At 33.8% G+C, this 15964-nt stretch overlaps 1 protein-coding gene across 11 annotated transcripts in view; it reads right to left on the reverse strand.

Moving 5' to 3' along the window:
* Positions 1-528: 528 nt before the first annotated feature.
* The window catches only part of LOC106060612 (uncharacterized), a 48799-nt gene continuing 33363 nt past the window's right edge, over positions 529-15964 (reverse strand). For 10 of the 11 annotated variants that reach the window (XM_056039116.1, XM_056039108.1, XM_056039099.1 and 7 more), the window contains 12 exons: positions 12885-12987; positions 11406-11590; positions 10509-10802; positions 9447-9524; positions 8874-9033; positions 8038-8159; positions 7884-7955; positions 7335-7481; positions 6948-7058; positions 6348-6449; positions 5918-6222; positions 529-5787 (listed from right to left, as the gene is read on the reverse strand). In XM_056039116.1, coding sequence (XP_055895091.1) covers positions 4230-5787; positions 5918-6222; positions 6348-6449; positions 6948-7058; positions 7335-7481; positions 7884-7955; positions 8038-8159; positions 8874-9033; positions 9447-9524; positions 10509-10802; positions 11406-11590; positions 12885-12987 — 3237 coding nt within the window. In that variant the 3' untranslated portion in view covers positions 529-4229. The remainder of the gene's footprint in view (positions 5788-5917; positions 6223-6347; positions 6450-6947; positions 7059-7334; positions 7482-7883; positions 7956-8037; positions 8160-8873; positions 9034-9446; positions 9525-10508; positions 10803-11405; positions 11591-12884; positions 12988-15964) is intronic. The other variant, XM_056039129.1, reaches the window with a different exon arrangement.

The raw sequence follows: 15964 nt of genomic DNA on the forward strand, positions 1-15964 counted from the left end.
TATTGAAAAACTTTGTTAGGGTTGTTTTGAAAGTTTTAGTTTAAAAGCAAATCTAAAATGTACTTTTCTAATTTATAAAATCAATCTAATTAGATACCTAATAATATTTATTAAATAGGACAAATAAAAACGAGAAAAATCCAATAAACTTAAGGTCAAAATTCAAAACTGTTTAACATTGCTAAATAGCCAAAACAATATATATTAATTGTTAACCTTAAGTAAAAGTGTTTGACACTGTGATTGCATGACTTCATTCAAATATGTAAAGACACTGTGATTGCATGACTTAACCAGATTTGTAAGTCCATGTAAATAGAATGGTCTATGAACATGGAAAAATAGTGAGTTTTAGAAGTTGCTAAATTAATTTTTTTTTTAATAAATGTTTATAAATTTTGTAAAAACCCTTTTTTTTTTTTTTTGGTTTTATGCAAAGTAATTTTATTGTATATGAAAATCATGTACCAATAAGTCCAAGCCTAAGAAAGAATGTTAGTAAAAAAAAAATACTAACAAACACATTGGTTTATAGTTTGTTTAGTAATGCTTTTAATTCAAAATATATAGAACAATAGGTTTTTAAAAAAAAAAATGCTTAAAATAGAAATAAATCTTTCACAAATATTGTAAAGAGATAAAAAAAAAATTATGCTACTAATTCTTTAATAAAGACTTAGTTACCTCATTAACTTGACCTACATTAATTATCTTTACAAGAAGACGCTAGGAGTCAAAGACCCTCACAATTGTTGATGTCAGATCTATTAGCGAAATACAACTGCAGGTAATACAGACAGAAACCTAAATGTACAATTGTTGAAAGAGTTTAGAAAATAAAAGTCAACATTAGGTCTACTACAATAATAGAACAAGTTTGTCTTGGTTCTTGAAGTAAAAGATGGTAGATGGAAGAATTTGAACACATGCTGTTTGTCTCATACACGCCTCTTCACTTGTGCTAGTCAGTCTACTTGAAATGATGTCATGTGAATATTGCACTCGTGGATTGACCAGAAACACACAAACAAATGTACACATTGTGGTTCCAATGAAAATGTTCAAATAGGATGAGAAACTATTTTTGGCAAGAGATGGAGTCAATGATTTAGCAGACAAAAAGTGAAGTCTACTCAAATGGAGTATGATACCAGAGATATGTAGTTTCATTAAGTCTATCTATTACAATATAATATATATAGATATGTATTTCATATAGCTTTTTCATACAATACAAACAGGTGAATGCATTGTAGAAAAATAGTGTTAGAAATACTTGGGGTCAAACAGTATATGATGTTTCTCCTTAAACCACTTCATTTAAGTAGGGGAAATAAATTTTGTTTCAACTTTCCAGGAAGCTGCCAAATTTATGAAGTAGAAAAAAACTGTCAAGAAACGAGCTGTCACTTGCTCTATTCTATACTTCATGATGATTCATGACTACCAAGCCCAGACCTCACACTTTTCATTGGCTAGCATTACACCCTAGAACTGTTTGAGACTCCAATTGTTGGTTTGAAAAGCCTATTCCAACAAGCTTGTATGTGCTTGGTTTGGCAGTCTAGTACAGCTTATCACTACTACACCCATGTGTATGCATTACATCTAGTGTTTAAGATCACAAAACTAATCCAAGCTAATGCAATAAGTCACTCATATGTGAATTAACAGCAGAAAGCAAAGGGACATTATGCTAGCAAAGACTATGTAACAATCACAATCAATGCAGGTGACATACCCATACACAAAAATGATGTCATGACACAATTATGTTAGTAAACACTTGTATAGAAAAGATGAAAAAGAAAAATTAAATTTAAAACAAATTGTCAACAAACTTCTGACCAAATCAAAGAATCAGACTTGACTATATACTACTTCCATTGCTTTGTGTTTGAAGGAGTTCAGGAAAACCTGTATCTTTATAAAATATCAAATAAAAAAAAAAACATTTTATATAAATGGTTTTGTTCTCAGAACACTTCATGTTAACTCTATCTGTACAGAATATAATAACACATTGTACATCTATCCTTTGGTTTTCAAAACAATTAGCTACATCCTCACTTCAGATGTTCACTTGATGTACCTATTTAGAATAAAAGTGAATTTGTTTTATTTTTTTAGCATAACTAAATAATGCGCATAATCAATTTTATGATTAGCTTGTCAGAAGTTTTTTTGTTTTATAAAAGCAAACAAACATAATGTCAGAAAAATGTGTATCAATAAAAAATATTTACAAGATAAATAAAAAGTTTGACCTTTGTGTATAAAAAGTTGACATAACTTTGACTTATAAAACATAATATAATAGCACCAGAGTAAGAAATGAAATGACTAGAGATTGATGTCTACCTATGGAAAAATAACACTTCAAAATTGAGAGATAGCCATAGATGCTAAGTAAAATAGTTGATCAACAAGTTTTAATGTTGCCCCACACTTGTGTACTCAATAATTCTAAATCAATGAGAACATCTTTGTCAAACTGTAGTAGCTCTTAGTACCAGAATACAACTAAATATGTTTTCAACTAAAGCTGCAATTTTTTTATTTTTTTTGAAGACTTTTCTGACAAATGTGCACAAGAATAAGTTCCATTCAATTTCAGATACATGACAATAGCAATGGAACATTTATTTCTCTAAATAGAACACAACCCACTCAGTGTCCCACCACCTAATTACATTGCACAAGCAATATGGCTATTGATGCTTCTATAAAACATGTCACCCCTAATAGCATTATGAACTATGGGCCTTTACTATCTGCCATAACAACTGACTCAAAAGGTTTCAAGACTACAAACACAGTGAAAATACAATATGATGAAAAATGTGCACTTGATTTTAAGTCTTTCAAAATCTTAAACCCATGCTAGTGCAGTTACTGCTTACACTGATCCATGTACTAATAGACGGATACAGTATTTAAATCAATTTTAGATTGATGTAATTTCTAAATAGTTTGTAGATTGCAGTTTTTAATCCTTGCACTTTTCATTTTCTAATTTGAAAAGAAATCTGATTTTTTTTCCCCCCGAATTTTGATTCAATGAACACAACTCTATTTTGATTGAATGCAGATGATAACCACATCTGACTTTGATTAAGATAGCGAGTTTGTGTAAGATAAATTAGACTTGAACTAGACTATATTATGTGACATTTAGTCAAGTAATCATGAGAACAGCAAAGGCAGACAAAAACTAAACAAAATGTTTATCATACTCTATACAATAACTAGATTTTTTTTTTAAATTTCTACTTAAAAAGCCTCAAAATTTGAAGAAAACAAAAACTGAAATATTTGTTGGATCTCTAACAGCTTTAGTCTAAAACATGGTACTAGAACTATAAATTATTATGTGGCTCAAGTGTGATGCTAGAAACAAAATCAACATGCAGGCTCCAGAGTGACTAACTGACCACTCTAGTATAAACTACTATACAATGACACTGGAGTTCAGACTATGCACAATCAAATGAGAAGAAATCATAGAGGGATTCATGAAAGGTTTGCATAAATCAAAGTTTTCCTCAACAAATGACATCTGAATTATTGCACAACTCATAACAACAAGTACTGCTGGGATTTCATAGACACACACACATACCATATGAATGTCAAATAAACAAAGTAAAAGAACGATTGGCACATGTTGTACTCACAACAGAATCACATCATCCAGATGATAAATAGAAGAACAGAGAGAAAAAACAAAAACATTCTCTAAACATTTTATCTTTCAATGCAAAAGAAATGAACAAATAAATTAATTCAAACATACACAGTGATTGTATCTTGTACAGATAACGTTGGTAGTCTTTTAGTAGGATTAGTTTCCAAGGACTTACTTATGTGTAGGTCTTAATCATTAAATTGAAGGACCTAAGTTAATTATGTGTATGTCTCTAATAAAATCATTAAATGTAAATACGTGTTCAGTGTCAGGAGCCCCATTTGTTGAACCAAGTATATTACCACACAGCTGCTTGTTTGTTTGAGAACATATTACGTTGTTGTTTTTATAGATTTGGACTACAACATAATAATGTCTGATTTTAACAACCTAACTGGTAAACAGAAAGACATCCTGGTGACTTGCAGTTCTTCCATTCCCTTAGTTTTGAACATCTCATACTAAGATCATCATAGAACACATGAATGTTTTAAGCTAACACAGAGAGTTTAGAAGAGCAGTAGACTACTAGAGTCATATTTCAATGACCAGATAGCTGAGTATCTTTTGATCTTTTTGGTGGTGGTGGGGGAGGTTTACATTTTTTGATAGAGCCACTATTAGCTGGGCAGTCCGGTTGAGGAAGATCCATGAGCAGTTCTGGGGGTGGTGGGGGTAACTCGTCAATGTCAAGTATACCATCAAAGTTTTCATAAATAGGCTCATGAACCAAAACTCCATTTTGAACAGTTTCTTCAAGTGGCTGTTGGACTTTGGATACTTCAACTGATAATCTTGTGGATTCACTTCTTTTGGGAGGCGGTGGTGGGGCAACTTTCTTATCTCCCCTACCAAGGGGGCCACTGGCTGATGCACATCTTCTATGTGTTGAGCTGTTGTTAGAGCTGTCTCCTCCTGGTTCTGAAGAGGTTTTCTTGGACAGTTCAGACAGAAATGGTAAAGATGGAGACTGGGATGGACATGTTGCTCTGTCCTCACTTATTGGAGTAACCTGGAGTTCATTATTTCCTGGCTCTACACAAGGAGGGGGTAGTTTGCTATTCATGGCTGACTTGGTCTGTGATGTTTTGGGCAGAGTTGGCGGTGGTAGCTTGGTGGTTAGCTGGATGCTTGGGGAGTCATTGAATGACCTGCTGGAGGCTGGTGGAGTTGACGTAAGCGCATTACTCTGTGGTTTTGGGAGTGTGGCGGGTGGTAAACTCTTGGCCTGAGCAGGATCATGAGATGAATGACTGCTTGTCCTGACCTCACCAGTGTGTACCAATGGAGTTTGCATAGAAGTGAATACATCATGGCTGGGTTGATAGGATGAAGATAAGTGAGCCACTTCCTCTTCCCGAAATTGTGCAGGTGGAGGGATAGACACTCTATTGGCTGGAGGGTTTCGGATTTGATTATAGAATGGCTCAACTTGTTCTTGATCACAGCTCAGTTCACAATCTTGTTCTTCTCTGACTGGTGAGTACAACATGGGGTAGGGAGAGCCAGGTGACTCTTCTGGCACCACAGTAGGCTCACTTTTCCTCCTGATGCTCCCCTGGTATGGACTGTCCACTGGGGAGTGCTGATAACGAATCTCCAATGGAGCAGGGCAACTGACTGCACCATACACTTCCTGTGATTGCTGCTTAAGGGAAGATGACAGATGGGAATGTTTTGTGTAAGCAACTTTTTGACCGTCTGAGCCAGTGGAACCAGATGAGCCACGCCTCTCATGCATAGAAGAACGTCGTCGCTCAGACCTGGCAAACGCTGAGGATGTGCCCCTGTGCTGAGACTCGGCATAAACAGCTTCATCATTCTCATCCATTGACACGTTGCACATATCTGCCAGCTGTCTAGTAGTCTCTGTGGTGACAGGTAACCTTGGTCTTAGTTTACCTCTGAAACTTGAGCCTGGTCTAATTTCCCCGCTTGAATTGGAATCTTCACTGGAATCTGTTGATGCACTAATAATTGAATCCCGATGTTTCACTTCAACATGTTCACCAGTAATAATACTGTGAGTTGCACTAAATGAGACACGCTTGACTGGGGTTTTATGAGACGAATCAGACAAAATGGATCCATTGAGAGACCTGTAGGGAATAAAACAAATGGATTATATTAGATTATTCTTTTTGGCAAATGAATTTTGACAGTGTTTTTGTGACTAAATCATTGCAATCAATGAAACAGTTGGATTAATGACACAATATCATTGCTAACCTTCCATCAGATCCCCCTCCACTTCCTGACTCAGAGGCTTTCCTTGGAGGAATAGCCAACACTTCAATGTTCATGACATCTCTGGTGTCACAAGTGCTGCTGCTGTTGTTGTTGTGGACCTGAATGACCGAGTGCCTGGAGCCTGGCTCAGGTACAGACATACGGCTGTCATTCAGGTCATCATGGTTTAACATTTGACATGTGGCTTCATCAACTGTGCTACCAGACGCCTCAGGCTCCCTTAAATCCCACATGGAGATCTCATGAGTCAATCTTTCATAGTTATGAAGCATTTGCTTACCAAGCTGGAAAGAGACAATGTCAAGAAAATAATTATAGTTAATTTGTAAAATTTGTAAAAAGTAATATCTATACAATAACACTAGATTAGAGTTTCAATGAAATCAACTACTGAAGAAATGAGAAATACCTTAACTATCCTGACTCCCATTACCCACTGATCTAAAGTTGTCTCTGACTCAGCACAAAAATAACGTATGTACTTGGAGGTTTTCTTCTGTATCTGAGGGTGCTGTAATAGCATAACACAAAACTTGATCAAGTATTCATTGGACAGAGTGCTAACATAAATGAGAAAGGAATTTTAACCATATTATTTTCATTTTGTTTAAACAAGTTTCTCTGTTTTCCATGTTTTACTGGTTCATGTTCCTTTATTAATACAACTTTGTTAAAGTTTGGGGAATGTAATAGTAGGCTAGTAGAGACTAACAAACACTTTGTTGTCTGTTAAAATGCTTACTTTATTCATGTTAGATCGTCTATATATATAGACCTAAAAGGAATTTAATTATCCCCCCCAATCTGTTAATTAGCACATTCTTTCGACATGCCAGCAATGTGGGTTACTGGGTTACAATAATGAGATAGGCCTGACAAAACAATACCATTGACTACCACAGGGAAGAGGGCGAGCATCTTTATTTCAATGTGTGTGCTGATAATGGTGGATGACAACATTAAACATGAACTAACCGAACTGCTGTCAATTTATAAACACTATTCCTACCTTTAATGCAAAACAAAAATCTGTTGGTGCATGATACTTTTTTTTCCATCCTAGTCCTCTATACACTTCAACATAGTCAAACTGTACCAGACACAGCAGATCTTTAGGATTCTAGAACAGAGCAAGACTGTTTTAATATTTGCTTGTTGCTGTCCTAAGGATAATACTATCTAGATAATCAAAAACTGCGGTACTTACTTTACTAGTTTTACCAAAAATAGGTTTTGGCAAGATATCAGAAGCAGAGTATTACTTTACTAGTTTTCCCAAGAATAAAAAATTAAGTTACTTACTTTACTACTTTTATTAAGAATAAAAATATCAGAAATTGAGTAATTACTTTACTGGTTTTGTCAAGAAGAAAAAAAAAAAAGCTGAAGTTCTTACTTTACTAGTTTTTCCTTTAGGATTGTAATATAAACCAGAGGCTCTTAAAACAAAGAAGAATTTTTTCCAAGCTTTTTTCCCATCAGACTTGAGAAAGAGAAGTCCTTCCATTGAAGGAACACACACACTGTCAGGAGAGAAAAATTCCTACAAGAACAAACAATTGGAGACTTTTAGTGATGAAAACTAGAGCAAAAATTGTTGTACAGAGTAATACATACTAAAGAAATATAAATATATATATATATATAACAGTTCCACAAACTGACTCATGCTGTCAGTCTGTGGGATATGTTTAACAGAATTTTACAATATTCTATATAACTAGCCTACAAAATGTATTCTATCCATGAATTACTAAAAATAGACATGTCTAAATGAACATTTACTTTCAAAAAATTATGACAACATAAACCTAACAAAACAAAACAACTAACAATGATCACACATTTGTTTATAGTTGGGGGGGGGGGGGTAAAGACCAAAAGCATTTCATTTGACTAGTGAGAAATGTCTCATGATTTTTCTGTCCTACAAGTCAAGTACTACCTGAATCAGTTTATCTTTTTGTGCGGGTACCAGAGAACTTGGTTTGCTGGATGTACAGCCCAGTAAATATTTCTGAAAGACAAAATGTCCAGTTAGAAATGTGCAGACCAAATTGTTTAGTTTTCTTGAGTCCAAATCTAGTGACTGCTCCTACCTCAGGGTTTCTAAAGAGATCATACTTGTCCATTCTTTCCTCAAATACAACTTTATTTTTGGAGTCTCTTGTCCACATGACCATGTTCTCCACTAGTGAGTCGTGATCTTCTAAAATACGTTCTGAAAAAAAGTTTGTAACAATGAACATTTGTATTGATGTTAACAGTAAGTGCTGTCTTAACAAGTTAAAGTTCACAATCAGAGAGATTCTATCCATTCACACTCAAGTTTACCCCAAAAAAAAGAACTACTTTTTGTTTTTTATTCTTCCTATTGGTGACAATAAAATATTTCACAATTTTTGTTCAGATTTTGTTTTGTTTCATTTTGATTAAGAAACATTAAGTACATGTTCAGAGACTTGTGTTGCAAGGCATAGGGTGAGATTGTGTGTTGAGAGACAACAAATGTCTGTGCCTTAAATATAGCAACTAGAAATTAACATCAAATATGTTCTGAGCTGTTTAGACATTCAATGTTCATTCAGAAGTATTCAAGAGATGTTCAGAGACATTTAAATTGGTTCAGAAATATTAAAAGACTACATCATACACAAGAATAAGTTTGGTGTATAGTAATCTTCTTTTTTGGACATAAATAAACCTGAGATGAATAACAGAAACACTAAAAGTGTGTTAAAATACTTTGTCCATTTGTGCTCAGAAATCTAAATAAATATTTAAAACATAAAGTTCTAAACCTAAAAAAATATTATGATTCATTCTTGAAATATTTAGTTTTGTCCACATTTTATTGATTTGCGGGCACTGATGTCTAGGAGCCTTGAGATTGAATAACTGTGATGCAAGTCTTGGTAAAATAAAGTCTGCTTACCCATGAGTAACTCAGGCATGTGCTCTACAACAGACATCTTGTGGTTCAATCGTATATGATTCTTGTCTGCTAATTGACTGCACACCTGGGCTACACTCATCTTTTCATCCACTAAAATACTTTTACTGCTGCCATCTTTAGCAAAGGCTCTAACAAACAACTGCAAGATTTATCAAAAAGAACAAATAAGTCATAAGGATGGTCACCAATTTTATTTACCTTTTTACTGTCAAATTATCTTTATTGTTACTTAAAAACTCAAACTTTAGCTATAGACCAAGAAACAGAAGAACTAGTCAACCAAAGTAGCTGAAATGATACAAAGTACTGCTAGGAGTCAAAGGTTTGAATATAAATGAACAGGCATAGAAAAACTGAATTCATCAAATCTTTTTAATCATGAAGTGTCATCACAACTCTTCTGATTCAGAAAACCATAAAGATAGAAAATGTTTGCCAAAGTTGTAGAAAATGTACATCAAACTCCAAAAGCATCAGAAAGACGCATGGTTCCTAAAGTTGTTAAGAGAGACAAAAAGTCGACTACTACGCTACCTAAATACAATTATTTACCTTTCTAATCTTTGCCTCCCTAATCTTTTCCAAGGCTATACGAATTTTTTCAGCTTTCAAACGAGCTATTTGTTCCTCCTGTGGACAACAATGTAAGAGACCCAGTGTACTAAACATTGACTTATTATGGATAGTATCACTCTGACTCAATGATAGTATCTATTGGACTCAAGGGTAGTATCATTCTGAATCAAGGATAGTAATTCAAGTATTTATCATAATAATACTTTGGGACTTAAAATTTAAAAAAAAATGGGGAAATGATTTTTTCTAGAAAAATGTATTTGAAATACAGACCTCACTCCCAAATGTATTTACAAAACAGAATTAAATCCTTAAACAATAAATAATAATAAATACTTTTAACATATTTTTTTATTTAAAAAAAAAGTTTTCAAATATGTTAATATCTATTAAATAAAAAACAGATCTTCAATCAAGCGAGTATTTCAATGTTGAAATTGTCAGTTTCTTGATAGAAATCTAAAAGTATTTTTTTTTTCCATTTTATGAAAAAAAGTTGTTTATAAAATCTTTAGCAACAATCCAGTAAAAAAAAAAAGTAAAAAAAGAAACATTTCAAATAAAACAAGAAATTATCCAAAAATGAAAGAACTGCCAAACAATTAGAAGAAAAGAATTAATGAAAATTGTTCAATAGATTGAACAGAAACTATTGGGATAATAAGAAATGGTAAACCAAACAAATTGTGCACCAACAAAAGAAACTAAAAAGAAAACAGGAAACTATAGAAGAAACAAATCTTAATAAAGAAAGTAGAAAACAAAAAATGTTTCAAGATCAACCAAAAATTTACTGTTGTATTTAGGTTTCAAAGTTTCATTAGATAAAAGGAAGGACAAACTGAAAGAAACAAAAAAACAGATGCAAATGTCAACATTTATTTCAATCCAGGCTTGGAGATAAGTGTGCTTGTTATTTAACTTAAAAAAATTCACCCATAAATGTGAGATATTTATCTTAAAAAGGTTAATATAGATACTCATGTTGTTAAGTCAACATGGCAAATTATTAGAGAGATATCTTCTATTTAAACATACCTCTGCATGATTGACAGCACAGATGGCACTGGTCATACTGCAAGTGTCCCCAGAAGAGGATGAAGTTGTGTCTGCAGAAGAAGACACAGTCGCCATGGAGGTGAAGGACTCAGAAGAGGGCAGAGAAGCATTGTCAGAGAATGCAGAGTCAGTGTCTAGAGTATCACATAATGAGTCCACCTGATGGTGATGTTGATGATGGTGATGATGGTGGTGATGGGGGTGATGGTGTCCATTAGTCTTGTGATAGTGAAGTCCTCTAGTGATCTCTGCGGCCAGCAGATCCAATTCTTCCTGTTAGAAAATTCACAGGCCTACTAATATTAGGAAATGTATTATCTCTGACACGTGCATTAATTTTTTAAAAATTAACAAAGACATAATGATAATCAGTTCATTAGCTAACCTTTCCGTGAAATGTTTTGCACTTATAATTATTAACAGACCTCACCCCAATGGTTAGCTTTTCAGTGAAATGTGATTTACTTTTTTGCACTTAGAATTAATAATAGACCATGTCACAGATTCGACATAACGAACTGTGGAGTGGCAACGAGCTATTAGTCTAAACTGCGCACAGGTTGCAACATCGCAGGTCAATGTTCAGGCCTTCTATAATGATTGGTCTTGGATGAATGGGGGAAGGGGGAGGGGGAAGAAAATAATTAACTTAATCTAAAAAAGCCACAGACTCAAACCAAGTAGCCTGGCTATTAGTTGAGACTTGTGCAACATGTGTTTCATACTATTCTTTAAAAATTACCCTTAGTCTGATCAATGTAATGAACTAAAAATAAAAACTGTATCAATCATTTGCAGAAAAAAGAGAAAACAAATGAATCCAAACATTACAGATAAGACACAGACCTATACAAATCTAGAGGAAGAGATAAGAACCTGTTCAGAAATGTGTGCTGTCTGGTGTTGTCCATGAGCCTCACTGCATTCTTTACCATCTTGAAATGGGGCAGGTGGAGGAAGATGAGTACCTAATGACCTGGATAGCTCACTCTGTGTGTTACTTAACTGGGACTCCAATTCATACAGCTCACCCAAGATGGCATCAAAATTCACATCTTGGTCTGGACAGACAAATAGATGCATTTATGAAAAATCCTATCAAATTATATTACATTAGAAGTTTGGAAAATATTTTCTATTTACAGGAGTGGACAATAAAAATGTATAAGAAAATATGGAAGAAGTCAAGGACAAGTCAAACACCTTGGTAGACACAAAAAAAAAAAGCTTTTAACATTTACTGTAGAAAATATTAGTTACATTTGTCTAGTTAGTCAATAGTTGTTGTTAGTCCCCCCCCCCCCCATGACTACTTGAAAAAGACTAGAACACTTCAGTCAACCCATTATCATTCAGGTATTTGCAATGGAATGTCTCCATCTCCATGAACCAATCAAGTAGACACCTACTAAAAAGGATGAAGGATGTCCTATAAACAGCTGATGCTGAAAGTCAACATGGAACTACTTTAGACCAAAAGAGATTTGCTAAAGATTACAAGAGGATTTCAAGGTGTAAAAAGATTGTGTTAATGACTGGGTTGGGGGGGGGGGGGAGGTGGAGTGACAGGTCAGTTAGGAATAGGAGGAAGCTACCAAAAAAAAAGTAAGAGCAAATGAGAAGTTTAACAAGAATACTTGCTCTCTGTTTTAAGGAGACTTGCAGAAATAGATAAAAAGTCACATCTGTAAGCTACAAAGTTCTTCCTTTTTTGTACTTCTATTTTTTAAACTAGCAAAGTTGACACACTCAACAACTGATGGACAGCCATAGTCTGCTGTACTGGACCTCTTAAACAACATGCTGCAATCATTGTTAAAAAGAAAAGAAAGGTCTGATACCAACTACTATGCATTTTAGTCATGTTTTACTTGATTGACAACTAGCAGATTATGAGTGTAACTGTGTTAAAAACTAGCAGATTATGAGTGTAACTGTGTTAAAAACTAGCAGATTAGGAGTGTAACTGTGTTAAAAACTAGCAGATTATGAGTGTAACTGTGTTAAAAACTAGCAGATTATGAGTGTAACTGTGTTAAAAACTAGCAGATTATGAGTGTAACTGTGTTAAAAACTAGCAGATTAGGAGTGTAACTGTGTTAAAAACCAGCGTGTTGCAGGGATAACAGAAAAGTAGAAAACAGAACGAGTTTGGTAAAGCTCTAACTAAAACATTGATACAGGAAAGAGAAGCTAGGAAGAAATCAGTAGACTATAGGTTAAAAAAATACATATACAAAAATTAAAGAATGAGAGAACAAGAGAAAGGGGTTAGGAATACATTTTTGTTACTAATCTTTTATCTTACATTGAAATCATATAATTAAGAATTATGATCATGTATTTTCAACATACCGTCATTTAAAAAAGAAAGGCGAAAACTCTCCATTGCCATCTTGGGAGTAACAATTGTTTTTGCACGCCTTCGCACTGTGCCAGTGTCATGAGAGTCCAAATCCTGTGAATATGAATTACTGCAATTGTAATTATATCTCTTTTTACAAAGCTTATGACAACTCACTCTGTCTGTCTGTCTGGTCAAAAGTTTGTACATATTACTTCTACAAACCCATTCTCGGATCAAGTTGAAACTTTTCACAAATATACATTGGCATAGACAAGACATTAATAAAAAAAAATATTAACCAATTAGTCAATTAACTACGTGTAATTAATTATTATGTTTCATACCAACAAGAGAAATTAATCCTTCAAAATTCCCAGATATGACTAAATATGTAGGATTTGGTTTCCATTTTATTTATTGTACCTAACAAAGCATGAATCATTTTTAGAAAATTAACAAATAAGTCAAATTAATTATTGGTAATTATTTTGTGTAAAATCTAATAAGGGGAGATAGCTTCCACATTACTTAAAGATATAGTTGTAAGTGCAGAGTTATTCCCCCTAGAAAAGCTTTGTTATTATTTTCTAAAGGGATTTTTTTTTATTTTGCATGTTTTTATTTCAGGTCTATTCATAGCTTTGAACAATGTGGGTTTGCAAGACCAAGGGGAATTGAAGTCCATCTAAATTTTATTAAAGGGCTAAATCTAAAAGAAGCTACTAGTTTAAATATTGTACCAGCAGATTTTTTCTTTCCTTTCTGGTATATCATTTTTGTTAATATGGTTTCATGAGAAATATTTGTCATAAAATTATCTAGAAATGTCTTCAACAGCTGTTTCAATGATTTTGTTTGTCAAAAACTTATTTAGAAATATCTTCAACAGCTGTTTCAATAATTTTGTTTGTTAAAAACTTATTTAGAAATGTCTTCAACAGTTGTTTCAATGCTTATCTATGAACAAAACAGGCTTTGTGCATTCAAAATTAAAAAAAAAAAAAAAGTAAAAAAAACTTGTTAAAACAACACTTCTAATGCATTAGTAAGTAGAAAATAAATGTAAATAAAAGCATTGGGTTAGGGGTTAAAGTGAAAATGACTCCCAACGTTTAAAAAAGTAAAGTTTTTTAGTGCATTTTAATACAAGTGTTGTTTTTAATTATATCTTAACTTTTTTTTTTTTTAAGCCCTTTTAGATTTTGAATTTAATAGAGGGTTCCGGGACATTAATATATGTAAGTCAATACACATTTGTAGAAGGGAAATCATTTTTAAAAATGTTACTTGACCAATCCATTACAAAGTTTTGTTTATAATTAATTACCACAGATACAGTCTTTGATATAATTTATACATTAAAAATTAATTATTTTATACTTTTTTTTTAACTGCCTTAAGAGATATAGGAGGCAGAACGTGTTGTTATTTTGTTTTATCTATTGTCTCTTTCAATTTTTACCATCTAATTCTCTACATAACACATCTCCCCAGAGCTATTAAATCTTGTGCTCTACACAAGGCTGTCTCTTTTAGCTTACAGCGGGTTTTTTTCTTCTTTATATTCTATATCAAAACAAAATTAATTATGACTAATTGATAAGCTAATTGGCAAATTTTTTAATGGATTCATGAGTTGTCAATGATCAAGAGCGTGTACATAAAGTTGGATGACAAATGAGTTGAAAAGGTAGAAAAATGAAAGATACAGAGTGAGTTAATATAAGTGTTGTAATAAAATAGCTTTCAATTAATGTACAGTATTTACTATCATTCAACTTGCATTACAAAAGAACAATGAAGAAAACTGATCCTTTACTTGGTACATGACAAGTTGTAGAAGAATAAATTAGTTAGTCATTATACTCACTGTTACAAAAGATTTGAGATACTTAAGCTGAGAACAAATACTTTAGCTGAGAACAAACACATTCATGATTTAATGAATAGACAAAAATCTCATTAAATAGAAATGACTGCAAATTTTCATTCAATTATTCCATTTTAATGAGCAGTGCCAAGAAAAGGACTATATGAAACCTGGAAGGACTGAACAACTTCTAAATATACCTCTCACATTATAGATCAGTTTCAAGAATTTCTTGATTCTTTTGATACTATTTCTTTGACCAACCCATCAAAATGTTTGTGCTCTCTAACATAACAGCATGCTCTACAAAACTACATTCATGAACTTCCACAAGGCATTCCAATGATTAATTATTCTCTAACCTCATCTTCCCTGTACTTAACTTTAATGAGATACACAGGTACCCAGTATCAATAATAGCTACATAAATAAACTGTTACCAAATTAGTTCATATATCACAATTAAACACAAAACAAAAAGTCAAAATGAAAGAACTATAATTCTAGTTGAAATGTGCCCACATCGTGATCTTGGAGACAATGATAAGAAAGATGTCTCTCTAGGTTTCATACAAATGTGGTTGCAATCATCATCATCATCATCATCATCATCATCAAACTCCATTAGAGTGAGGGCATGAGAGGCTCAAATCCTCTCTTGCAAAAGCCCTGGACAGAAACCCTGCTGTCTTGCGTAGTGCATAAATGTCGCCATACAGGTCAATAATTTTGGGTTTCCCAGACCTGTCAAGACGGAGATCAGCAAGTCTGGGGCAGTCATACAGAATATGAGGCACGGTTTCCTCTTCTTCCCCGCAGCGGGGGCACCGTGAATCAAAATTTGGCCATAGCCGCGAGAAATATGAGCCAACAGGACAGTCATCATCATCATCAAACTCCATTAGAGTGAGGGCTTGAGAGGCTCAAATCCTCTCTTGCTAAAGCCCTGGACAGAAACCCTGCTGTCTTGCGTAGTGCATGAATGTCGCCATACAGGTTGAGAATTTTGGGTTTCCCAGACCTGTCGAGACGGAGATCAGCAAGTCTGGGGCAGTCAAACAGGATATGAGGCACGGTTTCCTCTTCTTCCCCGCAGCGGGGGCACCGTGAATCAAAATTTGGCCACAGCCGTGAGAAATATGAGCCAACAGGACAGTGGCCTGTCCTGCACTGTGCTATAATAGCTTGCTCAGGCCTGGACAGCCTCCACCACGGGGA

This window comes from Biomphalaria glabrata, chromosome 1 (assembly GCF_947242115.1).
Source record: "Biomphalaria glabrata chromosome 1, xgBioGlab47.1, whole genome shotgun sequence".
In the NCBI taxonomy this organism is placed as follows: Eukaryota; Metazoa; Mollusca; class Gastropoda; family Planorbidae; genus Biomphalaria; species Biomphalaria glabrata.